Genomic DNA, 15,567 nt, shown 5'->3' on the forward strand with positions numbered 1-15,567 from the left:
GCCTGGTCCCTCTCCCCCCAATTGATCTCCCTTGCAGGCCTGGGTCCCCCCAACTGCCCTCCCCTACATGCCTGGGTCTTCCCCCCTTCCCCCCCCAACCAAATGCCCTCTCTTGCTGGCCTGGTTTCCCCCAACTGCCCTCCTCTGTTGGCCTGGTCACCCCCAACTTCCCACAACTGCCTTCCTCTGCAGGCCATCTTGTGTCCATATGGAGGCAGCCATCCCCTGTCTTGGTGTGATGGTCAATTTGCATATTACTCTTTTGTTAGATAGGATTTCCTTTTCTGGTGGAATATGGGTAGCATGAGGTAATACAACACTTGCTACTCATTTCTCAGATTACTACTAAAAAGCCAGGCTTGAGCTTTATATAAATATTGTTTATGGCAGTAGCTACTCACCAGGTATAGGAATTGTACCACCTCTAGGATGAACATATCCCAGCTTATTATATCAGATGCCAGTCCTCCAATGACCAGGCACATTTTTAATTTTAGTGCATAGAACAAACCAAAGTACCTCCTACAGGCAAAGCCACGGCTCTAGTTTGCAGGCTCACTTACAGAGCATTCTCTCTCAGGATCCAGTGGCCACAATGAGTAATATGGACTTGATTTCTGGTTTTAGATGTGTTACTCTAATCTGAAAATAAAAAATGTCATGTCAAGTCCTGTCCTCATATACAGAAATCTTCTCATCAGATTTGTAAATAACATTCTGTTTTATAATAAATTCCTGACATCTATGAATTGCAAAATATTCATACTTTACCAGAGAAGTTACAAAAGAAGCGAAATAGGCAGATTCAAACTATCCAGCCTGTAGATAGAAAACAAATATTCTTTGAAAAATGTCTCTAAAAAAAAAAATGTGTAGCATTTTGATAGAGGTTTTTTTCCTTCCCAGAAAAATAATTAGAAAGATTAAAACAAGCCTTTAATAAAAACATAAATGTATTGTGCATACTCCTATATTATAAACCAAAGCATAAAGTCTAACCCACCAAAGGGTAAATTTTCATATTCATTAAAAAACAATCAGAGAGTCATAAATATATTCTACACCAAGATTCATTTTGTTTTCTCTACCATATAAACACTTGAGAATGACATTTTACTAGTTCCTCCCCACTCTTCTTAAAAGCAGAGTAGTCAGTATATGAAAACTAGTTTCCTGGTTTTGTCAGATGAAATGTTATTACATAGATAAATCTTAAGCTGTTCAAGTGATATTCATGATCAGATTTGTTCATTCATTTATTTCAGTTGATTCGTCAAACACAGAATGTAAAACCTGGATCTTATTACTCAGCATATCATCAGGAAAATCAGAAATATTGTTTGGCTGATCCAGTAATGAAAAATAAGTTTTCGCTTTGATTTCATCTTTGGGAAACATAGGTTCAGAAAGTGCAGGCTCAGAAAAGGCTTTTCTAAGATGTTTGCTCTCCTCTTTGTTTTGCCTTATGGATTCTTCTTCTTGGAAAATTTTCTTTACCTTCTCCAGAACAGCATTAACACAGACTGTCTAATAATGAAAAAATATTGAAAAGTAAAGTTTCTTTTTAAGCTACTAAACTTGCAGATAAAAAGCCCAATAAAATCCTATATAATAAAGAGCTAAAATGCTAGGAACGACCTTCTTTAACGACCTTCCTGAACAACCAGTGGGCGAGGCCTTGAGGCAGTGGACTGCAAGGGAGCAGGCAGCGGGGGCCGCGAGGACCAAGCCCCTTACGTGAATTTCGTGCATCGGGCCTCCAGTGTTGAATATAAAGTCATTAATCTACATACTCTAATAAAGAAGCACTTCCTTTCTGGAACCCTGGGCACATGGGGTTGATTCCTTGCTCTAAATATATAGTACCATAATCTAGAAAGAAAATTAAAACCTAGTTTAACTCAATAAAGATATGCTTTACATCTTTTTTTCTCAATTCATTAATGTTCTATATATTAATCCTTTGATTTAATTAAATGGAACATTTCCTTTATTCTCCTGATTTAATTAAATGAAAATTTCTTCTGAGAGATGAAATGTCTCCAACATTTTAATACCTCACAATAGGTTTTCTGTTTTTGCTTTTTTAGCCACTGGACTTTGCTTATACCTGTGTGTACAACTGGAAGGGCACAACTATTTCGATAAAAATTTAGTAAGGTAAATGATTTCTAAACAGACATGATCCACTTCCCCTCAAAAAATTCCACTTAGAACTTTAAAAAAGTGTCAAAACATATAGATAAATACAATTCCAAAAACAGAAAGCTTTGGGTTCATGATGACATTGTAAATCCATTGTACAAATCTGGGAATGCCAACCTAACTCCAGACTTTTAATTAAGAGTGATATTTAAATGTCTTTATCAATTAAGACAACTGCAGGTATTTTTTTTTTTTACTTGTATCTGAGTATATCCAAACTTAGAGCTATAAAACTTGAGGTGCAAACAGCTTCATGCATTTATCCCAAATATGATCATTTTCTGTATAGGCCATGCTATGATAAAAGTTTGAGAAGCTCTATCCTATTTAATATATTTCTTTTTCCCTCACCTACAAAGTTTTATCTGTGTCCATTCTAACCACTTCTGTCCCAGTTTTAGAAAACGAGAGAAAGATAGTTACTTCCAACACTTTTACTACTAAATCTAATGGAAACAAAACCCTCACTTTTCTGCTTGTCTTGACACTTAACAATCTCAACTTCTGAGTCTATTTCCTTGACACTGTTTCTCCTGATTTTCTTCCTACTTTTCTGATTATTGCTTCCTTATCTCCATGGGTTTCTTCTTAGCTCATCTTACTGTTGTTGTTCACATTTCTGTCAACTTTTCTCTGGGCATGATTCCAGTCAGAGTGTTAATTTTCAACATATATGTTATATGCCTTCAAAACCATAATTCCAGACCTGACCCCTCCTATGTCTTGCTTGGATGCATATATGACCAATTATCAGATAACCAAAAATTGTTTCTATTACCTGCTTAGAAAGTTTATAGCATGACAAATCATGTGAGATTATTTCAAAAGCCTTTGGGACATTACAGTATAATTTTGGTTTTAGGCTTTCTTTTTTTCTTTTTTGTTCAACATAGCTATTTCATTCAACCCATTTTTTGCAGTGTATTTGTATTCTAGCTGAATTTTTGTATTCTAGCTGAAATTCACATTAAAGATATTGAATACATCTCAAAAATTTAAAACATTTTCAAAATATTTATTTGATAAACTCTGTTCTTAAAAAAAAAACAAAACCTGTATATGTGTTTAAAATCAAGTTCTTTATTTTTTAAGAAAGTTTTCTTGGGTATTCTTGACTCCTTGTAATTCCCTATAAATTTTTCAATTAACTATTCAACTTACACATATCTGCTCATATTTGAATTGGGACTGCACTGAGTCTAGATTATGGGGAATTTTTGTCTTTATTACTGTATGTTTCAATATGATAAAAATATTAACATAAATGTGCAAGACATCTAACAAAAAAGCCATAAAATATTAAGATAAATTAAAGAAGACCTAAATAAATAAATTAAAGAAGACCTAAAAGAGATGCCATAATCACAGACTGAAAGGAGGACTTATTCTGCCAATTATTAAGACTTATTATAAAGCTTCTGTAAATCACAGTGTTGAAGTGGTACAAGAGAGAAATAGATCAACTGTATAGAATAGAGAGTCTATAAATATACCTACATATGTAAGTTCACTTGATTAAGAACACAACAAGTGCTCTTGGGCAATAGTAAAAGGGTGTTTTTTCACCAAGAAAGTGAGTCTGTTCAATTCGATATCCATGGAGAAAAAAATTGTTTCTTACTTCATACCAATTCTAAAAGTGATAAAGCTCCTAGATTACATCAGAAGTAAGAGTTTCATGACCTTGGTTTAGGTCAAAATTTCCCAATTAATATATTTAAATCTCTTAACATAATGGAAAAAGTTAATAAACCAAATTATATTACAATTAAGAACTTCCATTTTAAAACACACTGATAAAACAGGAAAAGGTAAGTCCTAGAATAAAATAAATTTGCCCATATATAACCAAAAAAGGGCTTGTTCCTAATATATTTTTCAAGTACAAATCAAAAATAAAAAGGATGGGCAATTCCCAATAGAAAAATAAGATACTTCAACAAAAATTAACAAAAGGGATATTTAAATATCCAATTAATGTATAAAAAGGTACTCAATCTCATTAATAATCCATGACTAAAATGGAAAAGACAATACAAGTGTTGGTGATGATGTTGAGCTACTGGAATGAATTGTTAAAACCATTTTTGAAAAACTATTTGACAACATCTGTACAAGATGAACATGTACATATTCTATGATCCAGAAAGTTCACCAAAAACATGTACAAGAACATTCATAGCACCTTACAATAGCCAAAACTGTAAATATTCTAAATGTCCAACAGTACAATGGATAAATAGTGATAAGAGTCAATCAATGGAATACTACACAGCAATGAAAATCAACAAACTACTGCTATAAGCATCAAATGAATGAATCTTACAATGATAGTGCTGAGCAAAAAAAGGGCAAATACAAAAGAATATGCCTTATATAATTTTATTTATATACAATGCAAACAAAACTATGGTATTGAAAGTCAAAATAGTGGTTGCCTTTATAGACAAGGTTAGAGATTATGAGGGGTACAAGAAAGAGACTTCTGAATGATAGTAATATTTTGTTTCTTGATGTGTTTGGTACATAGGTTAATAGATTTTATGATAATTGAAGCTGTGTACTTTTCTCTTTGTTATACTTTTAAAAAAATTAAAGGTAAGTATAAATGGAAATAGATTAAAAGAAATAATCCTTATCATTTACAAAAGCCTTTATATTGTCATTTTTTTTATGAACGCTTTTTAATTACAGCACTTATAACTCAAAATACACTTTTAATTTACATCATAATTCAAAACGCACTAATATTTGTTTTCCCCCATATCACAGACTTAAACAATGGAATACTGTATTATAGCCAACCATGGCACAATGGCTGGAACAAAACAGCTATGGCTAAATGAAAGCAAAACCCACAATATTTTGACCAACTGGTAATAAACTTTTTGAAAACAAATAATTTAAATTATTTAAGCAAACTAGCTTTTAGTGGATTGAAGTAAATTTTTAATGTAAAATTATTTTGTGTAACAAGAGAATAATACCTTGGTTTATGAGTAGAATGTACCGTATACCTTTTAATCTTATATAAGTAAAGAATGTTTATTTCTAGATTCTAATAGTTTAGCTTAACTTACCAAATAAATTAGTGCTGCATATGAAGCATACATTATGCTAGTTAAAGCAGTCTTTGCTGGAAAGGAAATGATATCAAACAAAGAACCCTTTCTGATCTGCAAAAACAGAAGAGAGTTTTCTTGTTAAAACAAGTTTTCAATGTTACAATGTTAAATTTTACAGTGTTATTGAAAAATGAGAATTTATGTATTTTTTTTCCTAAATAAAGTCATCCACTTTAGATCTACCTGGGTTCTTTCACACTCTAAAAATATATTAGTTTCTCTCTTTTTTTTTTTTTTTTTTTTTTCCTTTTGTAAAAAGATATTTTCTTTTGCTCATCAAAAGAAACATCAATTTTAAAAACCTTGCACTGGGCCAGTGGTGTGACTCAGTTGGTTACAGCCTCTTTCCTTGTACCAGAATCAATGTTTCTGTTTCTCTTCCTCCCTCTCTCCCTCCCTCCAACCCTCCTACTGTCCCTCCCTCCTTTTCCCTCCTTAAGATCAAATAATAAAAAATAAAAACCTTAACTTTTTTTAACATATACCAAGTGTTCACTAGGGGGTGCTGCTGTGCATGTTAGAATAACTTTTATATAATCATCCTTTACTACATTATTCATTTCTTCAATTTAGCAAACAGTAATCAAAACACTGAACATTTCCTAGAGATTAATGACCTGGTTGGAAATGTTAATCATAAGTCTGCTGAAGGCCAGCCTTAATCCTAGATGATCATTAAGCTTTAGGAAATGCTATGTGCTCGTATCCAGCATGCTTTTTGAAACTAAGAGAAGGTTTGCATCAGTAATGGGTTTGTCTCTCAGATGTTTCCACCTTCTGGTAATAGAAGGTGTCCCTGCCTAAAACAATAATAATACATATTTGATTCAAGGGAGCTGTACTTTCATAGGCCACTTCTATTGCCTTGAGTGGGAGTGGGATATAAAATGAGGACAGTAGGAAAACCATTCCCTTCCCAATCAGCAGCGCCATGGCCTCTGAAGTAACAGCTGAGCTACTTGATGGCTTCAATAACTCCCAAAAGGTACAGGCTGTAGTGGATAAAATAATGCACACAAACTACAAGGAACAGATATTTACAACATTGGAAAACTGGAACAATTAATGATAGAATGATTAGGTAAATTACACTACCTCTACTCAATGGTATATTGCAGCCCTTTCAAATGTGTTTACGTGGCACCAGGTACCAGGTCCTGTTCTAAGTACTTGTTATTATAGTAAACTCTCTTTTTTCTTACTGCTGCCACTGCTGAATGGTGAACAAAATTGCCATCTTATTTCTTAAGAGATTTATGGAATGCTGAAGCAAAAATACTCTCTAGCCTAGTAGCTAAGAGATGGCTGGTGAAGGGAGGCCCTTCTTATTCCCTACCTTTCAGGCCATCCAACTCTTCGACATAGGGTTAGGTAGGGGCAGTTTTAGCCCCCTCATTCTATGTGTCATTCTGGAAAGTTTCCCAATGTTCCTGGCTTCTGAAAAGATTTTCCAGGAAATAAAGCACCTGTTGCTATTTTCTTTTTGTGGAAGAATCAAAATGATAGCATGCCTTTGAATTCCACTGTGAGGCTACAAGGAGATGTTACACTAATAGAGAGCAGATGCTGACATTAGGAAGGAAAGCAGATACACTCTAGCAAAATGCCTCCTAGCAGAATAAAAGATTATGAGTTTGTGAATATATAAATGCAAGTGAGAGGTCCATATTTAATAACTGGTAAGCCATATGCAGTAAAAATAGAAGTGTCTGGCCGAAACCGGTTTGGCTCAGTGGATAGAGCATTGGCCTGCAGACTGAAAGATCCCAGGTTCGATTCCCGATCAAGGGCATATTCCTTGGTTGCAGGTACATCCCCAGTAGGGGGTGTGCAAGAGGCAGCTGATCAATGATTCTCTCTCATCGATGTTTCTAACTCTCTGTCCCACTCTCTTCCTCTCTGTAAAAAATCAATAAAATATACTTTAAAAAAAAAATAGAAGTATCTGAATGCATAAGTCACTCTTTGAATGCATCTTTTAGATTTTGTCTTTCACCTAAAGGTAATTAAAACAGATTCGTTTCAAAATAAATTATGTATTTGATACACATTGTGCTTCTGAATGATGAATCTGTATATTGCCTAAGGGTCAGTTTTTCACCATTTTAATGTTTTTAATAAATACTTGCTATTCCTTTGACAAATCATCCTTGTAGAAAATACATTTCCTCCAAAATTCATGGCTACAGACAAGTGGCCATTCTCCAATTTTATGACTCACTTGTAATACATGTTTTTCATAATATAACCTACCCTGTTTCATCTTTGGCATGCTATGAGCAGGAATAGTGTATGGTAAAACTGAGATAAAGAGAAATTTGGTAAATTGAAGGCTTTATTTAGATTGTCTTGGCCTATTTCAGAAATTTTATCTTAACCTTGTTAATTTTATGTTTTTGCATATTTAAAAGTATTTCATATCAACATGCCCATATATTTACTTTTATAATTTGGTAATGTTACTACATAAGATATATGGATGCTTCAACAGTAAAAACATTTCAATATTTAAATTTCCTCCACATAATTTTGACTGCTTCATCTCATAAAAGAATTGTGTTTATTTTATTTTCACTAGTAATGGGATAAATCACCAAAAAAAAAAATGAAACTAACTATAAGCAGTTTAGAAAATAAAGATCCACTTACAAGTAACCTGAAGGTTAGAGTATTACTAGGTCCCACTTAGTTTATGTTGTCCAAAACCATCTTGGTGAGGGATACCAGGGGAATAATAGGGAAAACTAACTCAGTGACTCACGAGTAAGTGTTGAAAGAGATACTGACTACTGTTAATAGGTCCAGAAAAAAAAGAGTTTCCTATAAGTTTGGGAAAGTTACATGGCCATGTCTTTGCTTAGCAACTCACAATGCTCATGAGCACAGGAAATGATACTAGCCGTCCACAGAGTAAATGAAGTTATTTGACTTTGTTTATTCTAGTATTAATATCCTTTGTTAACACTGGTCTCAAATAAGCTCTTAATTGGGTGGTCCTGTAAAAGTTCAAATATCCCACCCTCTTGGTCAAACTGGAGAATTATGTCTTCAAGATTTCAGTAGCTCTGCTTTCCAGGAATGGGCCCTTTCCTCAAGTCTTGAATTATACCACCCAAGAGAGCCTCATGGCAGGCTCATCCAAGGACCTACAGAAGTGCCTGCTATTTGTGAGGCTTGTATATTTTAAACGCAAAACTGTAGTCTACACCAGAGGTTTGGGGGTAAGGAGTCAACTTTATTTAGAAAAACCTGACCCTCATCTTGGAAAAGGCACTACCAGTCTCTGGGGTCCACGTGTGGCACAGACCTTTTAGAGGCTGCTTGCTTCCCTTTGCCTGCACAAAGTAGAAACAGTTATCTCTAATGCCGGAAGTGCGCCCGGTCCTGTGGCCCTGCTTGGCCTGCCAAAGTCAACAACTATGTCTGGGAGCTGACGTGTCTTGGCCCAAGTCAGCATTCAAAGCTGATTATCTAGGTCACTGCAGCTTAGGGCAGCTTACAGGGCTTAGCAGATGCACCATTCTATGAGTGCTGGTGCTGGGACTGCTGAAAACCATCAGGATATTCTCCACTTGGTTTTCCATTCCTGAGCCCCTTATAGAAACTAGCAGATATATCAGTACAACCTCAGCCCTGCAGAACCTAAAAGGTTTTGAGGAGCAACCTGACTCGGCACCCACAAAGGTGCAAAGCAAGTGCCGGGCGCCAAGGAAGTCTCTTTTAACAAGACGTCCAGCGGGAACCTCCTAACCCAAACTCCCTGTGCTCATGTCACAACATGCCACCAGACTCTTCAGGTCACCTGTATCAGTTGAGTCTTTGGGTAATTCATATTTGGCACAATATCTTTGAATATGTCATTGGAGATATATAGCCAGTGTCCTAATGAAAAGACTCCTTTATGTTCTTAAGGGAGACAATCTGCCTGACTGGTGTTCCCAGCTACATAATATCCAACAGAGTTTTGGTAGGATCATTCAGGGTTCTCTGGGTACACCATCCTCTCATCAGAGATGAGACGGAGCACATGAAGAGGGTCTTTGAACGTACCTAAACATAGGTTAATGAGGCTGTTTCCTACATAAAGTGATGCCCTCCATGCATCCACAAAGCACATCTCCTTGCAAAGTAATTCCAGATTTCACTCCTTTTACTCCTGTACACCACAAATTCCACCTTGATACAGGCAGCCTGGAAAATCTTGAAAGAATCCATGTTGGAATTCTCTCTGCATAAGCTGAACTCCATCGCATTGGGATGGCAGCCAAGCAGTGTACCAGGGCTGGTATAGCTCCTCTGTGCTATGCCACCGACATCTTGACGCACTTTCGTACCATCGACCAATCCATTGATCTCCACACCGCCCATGTTATTCTGTTGTTCCTTTACTCTCCAGGCCATTGTCTTCACCGTTCATACTTCTCTTTTTGTCATGACTGAGACTTTCAGATTTGAGATACAGTATGTTGTTTTCTTCCTTGATGCAACTTAGTTTGCTCTCGGTGGTAATTCTGATTCTACATCCTAGCTAATGCATATTCCCCAAGTAAGGCTTCTTCCTCATTCCTACCCTCAAGGACCCAGGAACCTCTGACTTGGTACTTTCACACTTGTCTCACTCCAGCCATTTAAAACTACTTACACTTCCTAATTAAGGCATGCTCTTGATTGCTTCGGCATCTTAATATACACCGCTCTCTTCCTGGAATGATTCTCCCTTTGCAAGGCTAATTTCTCCTACTTTAAGTCTCAGGTCAGGTATCACTTTCTGGAAAACCTACATTGACTACTCTTTGGAATGACATGCTCCTTGTTGATGCTTCCATAGTGCACTTTGCACCTTTTGATGATGTAATTGCTATAATCTACTAGCATTGCTCGCTTACCTATAACACCTACAGTTCACAGGCCCAGGACAAGACATCTATGAATGCCTACTACCTAAGCTAATGATTTTACATGTCAGGTTTTCAAAAATATTTGTTGAATGAATGAAAAAGTAGAATTATACTTTACTTACTTCCAAAATCAATTCAACCATCTTATACTGAAATTTATAAAATATATTAAAAAGTAAAGCTGGGTCCTGGCAGGGTAACTCAATTGGTTAGAGTGTCATCCTGATATGCCAAAGTTGCAGGTTTGATCCCCAGAGCACATACAAAAATCAACCAATGAACAAATAAGTGAAACAACGTATCTCAATATCCACCCCAACTCAATTCTCTTCCCTTTCTTCTCTCTCTCAAATCAATCAATAATTAAAAAAAATAATAATAAAACGTACCCTGGCTGGTGTTTCTAAGTGGTTATAACATCAGTCCTCAGACATAAAGTCCTGGGTTTGATTCCTGGTCAAGGGCTTGGGGCCTGAACTGCAATTTCAATCTGCCCAGCTGCTCATGTGGGAGGCAACCAATTGATGTGTCCCTCTCACATTAATGTTTCTTTCTCTCTCTCTCTCTCTTTCTCCTCTCGTCTCTCCCCTTCACTTCCTTCCCTCTCTACCCCTCCCTCCCTCTCTTCCTTTCACTCTCTAAAATAATCAACAGAAAAAAATAAAAATATTCGTGGGTGAGAGTTAACAAACAAACAAAAAAAGCAAATCTGAAGGATATTTGGTTCCAGCAACATGGCAGAGTTAATGGAGAACCACACACAAAAAACCCACCTAAAAATTCTATGTAAATTCATACACCAAAAATGTAATATAAAACTGAGAAGAAAAGAAGAAAGAAAAATGGGAAGGAAGGAAGGGAGGGAGGAAGGGAGGGAGGAAAGGAGGGAGGGAGGGAGGGAGGGAGGGAAGGAGGGAGGGAAGGAAGGGAGGGAGGGAGGGAAGGAAGGGAGGGAGGGAGGGAAGGAAGGGAGGGAGGGAGGGAGGAAGAAAGGGAGGGAGGGAAGGAGGGAGGGAGGGAGAAAGGGAGGGGAGAAAAGAAGGAAATCCCCTCGCCAGGAACAAAGAGGAAACTAAAATCTGGAAGAGTAAGTATCTGAGTTTATATCCCAGGAACTCTGGGGATGTTACTGGACCCTGAAATAATGGCTGGGGCTTTAGTTTCAATAAAGAGACTAGAGATGAGACTTAGATACACATGAGGTAAGGAGTAGGCCTTTGGGGAGTCTCAGTGAGGGCGGGACTGGGACACCTGCACCCACCAGTCCAGGAAGAAAGTAAAGAAGCTAGGCTCCACCAGGGGCTGCTACCCCTGGAGCACTACCTGAATCCTTACAGGAACAGTTCTAAGAGACAAGGAATTTCTAATTTTAAAAAATTCCCGTTGAAAAAAAACCTTTCAGTTAAATAAAACAAAACACCAAAAGAAATTATCTACCATGAGTGAGACATAATATATACCACAGTAGTCAGGAAGACTAGCATCCTCCAAATATCTCATAGAAAAATCTATTAAAGAACCACAAAGAAGTGTGTTTAAAATAATTAGATTTTTTTTTAAAAAAAGAAACTCATAAAAGACACTTCGAAAAGAAAAAAAATTGGAAGTTTGAGGAAAACACCAAATAGAACTTCTAGAAATGGTAAATATAATGTTTGAAATTTAAAACACATTAAATAAGTAAAATGACATAGTAGATACAGCTGGAGAGAATTGATTAACTGGAGGATAGCTAAGAGGAAATTATTCAAAATGCATTTTTAAAAGATAAAGGGAAAATATGAGGACATTATATATACAAAGAATAAAGTGAGAAGGTTCTAAGCATATTTTAATAGGCATCCCAGAAGAAGAGATTAGAGAAAATGAGAAAGAAGTAATATTTGAAGAAATAATGACTAAGAATTTTTCAGAATTGAAGAAATTATTCTCAGATTCAAGAATCACAACGATCCCCAAGGTACTGAATCTAAAAAGCATTTGATATAAAAGCCAAGTGACCATAATGGTGGAACGACCTGAACAACTGGAATGACTGGAACGACTGGAGCGATTGGTTGCTATGACACACACGTGGCGGCCAACCAGCTCAATCAGGGCCCTGATCGGTTCCCCAACCTCCCACAGTGCCCCCCCCCCAACTGGCCCGGCCCCAATCGGCCCCATAGGGGTGAGTGGCCGGACCTCACCCATGCACAAATTCCTGCACCAGGTCTCTAGTAGATAATAAAATAGAAGTCATGCATCCCTCATGACCCAGCAATCCCTCTTCTAGATATACACCCAGATAATGTCTCATACATATGCATGAGGAGTTATTTACAAGAATGTTCACTGAAGCACGGCTTGTAATACAAAAAATTTGGAAACTAAATTGTCCATCTGTCTAGTAACAGATAAACTGTGAGTTGTTTTTCTTATAATAGACTAACCCAAAGAAGTAAAATAATAAATCATAGCTACGTGTATAAATCTTTGAGTAAAAAAGGAAGTTTCAAAATGATTAAGTACAGCATACCTTTTATATACTAGTAAATTTTAAGTATACATAGTAAAATACATGTATACAAATGTAGTGAAAATATAAACATATGCATGGAAATGTTCACATCAACGTCAGAATAATGATTAAATTTGGTAGAAAGAAAAAGGGGCAGGATTGGAGGGTGGCTAATTATACTTCCTTTTATAAAGGAGATTTCTGAAGGCAATATGGCAGAATATTACTACCAGGTAAATATTGATGGAACTTCTGATAAACTACCTTTCACATACTTTGAAAATTTTTATTGATAATGATTTTAAAAATAAAGCTATGTCCTAAAACAATTAGAACAAGAACAAAGGAGAAGAGATGGCATAGGTGTTGATCTTGAACAGATGTCAAAAGAGAGTCAGAGCTAGCATATGGACCTTAGATAAGTCATCTAATCCTTCAACCTGTTTCTCTCATCTCAGGTTCCTGGAATAAGCTATCACCACTAAGCTGTAAATTTACCTGTGAAGCTCACTGTCAATCAAGGCAAAATGACAAACACATTGTGGTTTTTGTTTTACTATAAAAGGAAACACAAATTCAACAGAAAATAGAGGTTATTTTTCTGCCACTGAATTTTCATGAGTATAGGAATACAGTTCTCCAAGGACTTCTCTCAGTTCTGTACAGATTGGATCTTCTGAGAAAAGGACATGGTTGAACAGCAAACAATTTGAAAGAAGTATATTCCTCTGGAGAGATCTAGCGATGTACTTCCCAAGACATGTCACAGGCACTAAAAGTAAAGGCCTTTGCTCCTTCCCCTCCAGACACATACGCTCTTCTCCCTTTCCCTCTCTCCCTCCTTCCCCAACCCCACCAAACTGGGCAGACTACCAGCAACCATATAAAAGGCTAAATCTCCTAATTGCAGGTGTCCTCTCCTATGATGCATCTTACTGTGTACACACAGAGGTAACATCTGGCTCTTAGCTCATTGCCCTGTGGGAACCGAGTGTAGAAAACTGACACAAGATACTGTGTTGGTTGCTGCACTAGCTGTGAATAATAAACTGCTGTGAATCTGCCACAAGGCTCTGTGTCTCTGTCATTGTGTGTGTGTGTGTGTGTGTGTGTGTGTGTGTGTGTGTGTGTGTAACTGTGGCAGGCTAACTTGTTAGCTTGTAAATGATGTAAAAATCTCATCCTTCACAGCAAAGAGGAGCAAAGGGAAAGACTATGTAAATAATGTAATGGACAGTCCCTTTAAACATGATTTCATAATGAAGACAGAAATAGTCTTCAAAGGACACTTTTACATCTATCTTCTGTAAAAACGTTGGGTCTAATAATGCAAGGAAAGAAAGGTCAAGGCAAAACATTAGAGTCAGACAGACATTTCAATGGAAATTTAAAATAATACAGGTCAGCTATATTTCTTTTTGATGATCTAAAGACCACAAACACAAATCATTTCTTACTTTCTCAAGCATCAGATATTATAAGAGAGCTCTTTATAATGCTGTCTCAGGCAGTTCCTAGTTGAAATATCTGATGGTTTCTGGGAAATGTCAAAATCTTTGGTTAGAGAAATCCCTGTATAATGAATATTTTGTTCATTTTAGCCATCCCGTCCATTATCCATTTTCTCGGCGCAAAACAACGCAGATTTTTGTATGAGGATTCATCCTTTCCCCTTTCTCCAATCCAGATTTTTGTTTGAGGAGTCATCCTCTCCCCTTCCTCAGATCAGGTGGTCCGGATGGAGTTCCAACCCTCCACTCTAGGAATGCTGCAGGTAATGGAGTTCTAGGCCAATTTGTGATCACCATTCCCCTGATTTAGACATAAGTTCCTCTCTAAGAGTGAATCTCAGGGTTGGCCAGGAATGCTGAGTCAAGGACACTCATTCTTTTAAGGTTTGTTGTAGGATTTTAGGTTTGACATAAGTAGTCATTTGTAGGCTTATATTTTGGATGATCCATCTGAAATTTACAGTTTCATATAACTCAATTAAATAAGAAGATTAAAAAACAGTCCACATAACTTCTTCTTTCAGATTTAAAGCAGAGAACATAATATCTTGGGAAAAGACCCAACTATTCATTTCTCTTATGCAACTGTTATTGTTTTACATGTAGGACAACCAAATGTGTCCTACATTTTCCAAATCTTGCAATTACAAAACATTTTCTATAAAAAGGATCCACATCTCGTGCAAAGGCAACGTTCACTCACCTGCATGTTGTATAGGGGCTGCTTTGGTGCATTCACTTCCCTCAGCAGGCGGTGAGATATGGCCCTTAGCTCTAAAAGTCTGCAGGCCAGCCGAGGCTGCAGGAGTTTGGCCACTGAATGGGAGGATCTGGATATGCTGTTCAATCCTTGAATTAATGCTCCTCGGTTGATCTTGGCTAAAGTAATGGCCATTTTGTCTTTAGATGGTTTTTTCATGGTTTCTCTTTTCTGGAAAATAAGCCTTTGAAAAGTGACTGATGTGTGATTATCCAGAGAATTAAGATCTACTTTAGGCAGAGACCAAGGACCACATAATTGTACACTGTGCATGGTCCTGGGCATACACTCCATGTTTACTGATGATATCCCACCCCCTACGACTCATAGATACCACCATGTACTTAAATCTATACCTGAATATATGCATTGTTCCTTAGGATCACTACCCAGAATTTCAGTTATTAGTGTCAAGATATACATTTTTCCACTTTTCTCTCTAGGTTTATTTATTTATTTATTTGCACTGATATTTAAGAGCTCTATAAAAAATAAACAATTCTTATTCAAACATTATTCAATGTTTGAATTATTCTTATTCAAACATTATTCAATGTTTGAATTAATT

General features: G+C 36.6%; 1 protein-coding gene across 5 annotated transcripts in view; it reads right to left on the reverse strand.

Annotated features, from left to right (window-relative positions):
- Positions 1 to 15,567, reverse strand: part of SPATA9 (spermatogenesis associated 9) — a 51,298-nt gene continuing 35,731 nt past the window's right edge. For 3 of the 5 annotated variants that reach the window (XM_084881970.1, XM_084881967.1, XM_084881969.1), the window contains 3 exons: positions 14,943 to 15,170; positions 5,286 to 5,381; positions 1 to 1,527 (listed from right to left, as the gene is read on the reverse strand). In XM_084881970.1, coding sequence (XP_084738096.1) covers positions 1,249 to 1,527; positions 5,286 to 5,381; positions 14,943 to 15,158 — 591 coding nt within the window. In that variant the 5' untranslated portion in view covers positions 15,159 to 15,170 and the 3' untranslated portion in view covers positions 1 to 1,248. Of the gene's footprint in view, positions 1,528 to 5,285; positions 5,382 to 14,942; positions 15,458 to 15,567 lie in introns of those variants that run through there. The other 2 variants (XM_084881968.1, XM_084881966.1) reach the window with 2 other exon arrangements.

Source organism: Pipistrellus hanaki (genome assembly GCF_964339955.1).
Source record: "Pipistrellus hanaki genome assembly, chromosome: 4".
NCBI classification, from domain to species: domain Eukaryota; kingdom Metazoa; phylum Chordata; class Mammalia; order Chiroptera; family Vespertilionidae; genus Pipistrellus; species Pipistrellus hanaki.